A 1,649-nucleotide genomic window follows, 5' to 3' on the forward strand; every position below is an offset into this window, starting at 1 on the left:
TTTTCACTGCCTCTCTGCCAAGGCAATGCTGTGGATCAATTCTTCTGTGAAATCCCCCAGATCCTCAAGCTCTCCTGCTCAAACTTTTACCTCATTGAAGTTGGGCTTATTGTACTTAGTGTTGTAATCTTATTTGGGTGCTTCACCTTCATTGTGTTTTCCTATGTGAATGTCTTCAGGGCCGTGCTGAGGATGGCCTCTGAGCAGGGACGACACAAAGCCTTCTCCACATGCCTCCCACACCTGGCCGTGGTCTCCCTGTTTCTTAGCACTGGCATGTTTGCCTACCTGAAGCTGCCCTCCATTTCCTCCCCATCCCTGGATCTGGTGGTGTCATTTCTGTACTCGGTGGTGTCTCCAGCAGTGAACCCCCTGATCTACAGCATGAGGAACCAGGACATCAAAGATGCTCTCTGGAAACTGATGACCAGATGTGTTTCAGAAGCAATGAACTGCCCATCTTTATCTACATAGGACTTGTAATGCAGATTTTAACAGAGTCAAAGTGTCTTTTTTTTGTTTGTGTTTTCATTAAGTGTAGTTTGGTGATCCTTGGTGTCCCTTCCAACCCAACCATTCTGTTTTATGATTCTATGATTCTCATAAGGCAGGCCATATTGTTAGTATATAAATAACAAAACATTTCCATTTCAAATATTTTTTCTTACAGTATTCATTAAAAAACAAACAAACAAACAAAAATGAGAGGAAGAAGAAGAAGAGGGACAAAACCATAAAACTAATGGGATATTTAAGATTGTTTTTCTGTAGCTAACACAGCAGTCTGGTCAGATGGCAGCAGTTGTGATTCTTACTGAGGTCTCAAGGTGTGCAGCAGAGATTTTTGATGAAATTTTATTCTGCCTGTACTTCCCTCTTGACAATCTTTATGCAAAACCTGTGTGTTCTGCCAACAAGCAATGACACAAATAAGGTGTGATTGTGAAGAGAAGGGGCTGAGATAGGGATTATGAGAGTCTGTTAAAGAGACACGATCAGATTTTTGCATTGAATATCTGATTACAATTCCACACATTTCACTTGAAAATTTCCTGTCATGTGTTTATATCAACTGAAAATGGTCTCACAAACATAAAGATGCTCCAGGGCCTCAATGTCTTCTTTGCAGTGAAGGGCCAAAAAGTGAACACAGCACTGAAGTTGCAGCCTCACCAATGTGAGTACAGAGGGACAATGACTTCCCTACTCCTGCTAGCAGTGCTATTTCTGATACAAGCTAGGATGCCATCAGCCTTTCTGGCCACCTGGGCACACTGCTGGCTCGTGTTTGTCTGAGCATCGACCAGTACCCCCAGGTCCATTTCCTCTACACAGTCTTCCAGCCACTCTGCCCCATGCCTGTAGCATTCTTTAGGGTTGCTGTGGCCAAAGCTCAGGACAAAAGCCTTTTGGGGTGGTTGCAGCACTGGGAACAAAACAACTGTTGGAAATATCCAAATAATTTACCAGGACGGTATCTCTGATAAAGCAGAGATCTCCATCGTGCCCCATAAATCTCCTGCAAGCAGGAGAGCACACAGAAAACAACATTCCATCATTTTGCCCTATTACTTGATGCTTATCTCTTTGTCCCCTGGTTCCTCATTGGCTGAGTGCTTCGGGTTCACAATCTTCCCAACACTCAACTA

At 43.5% G+C, this 1,649-nt stretch overlaps 1 protein-coding gene across 1 annotated transcript; it reads left to right on the forward strand.

The window, feature by feature from the left end:
* Positions 1-6: 6 nt before the first annotated feature.
* LOC122190726 (olfactory receptor 14J1-like) lies at positions 7-474 on the forward strand (the record flags this gene model as incomplete). The annotated part of the gene is made up of 1 exon (XM_042890817.1): positions 7-474. A coding segment is annotated over one exon (468 nt), but the record flags the coding sequence as incomplete, so codon positions are not given.
* Between the last annotated feature and the right edge of the window lie 1,175 nt (positions 475-1,649).

This window comes from Lagopus leucura, unplaced genomic scaffold (genome assembly GCF_019238085.1).
Source record: "Lagopus leucura isolate 7727_CA_CO unplaced genomic scaffold, USGS_WTPT01 33944-0_obj-0_obj, whole genome shotgun sequence".
NCBI classification, from domain to species: domain Eukaryota; kingdom Metazoa; phylum Chordata; class Aves; order Galliformes; family Phasianidae; genus Lagopus; species Lagopus leucura.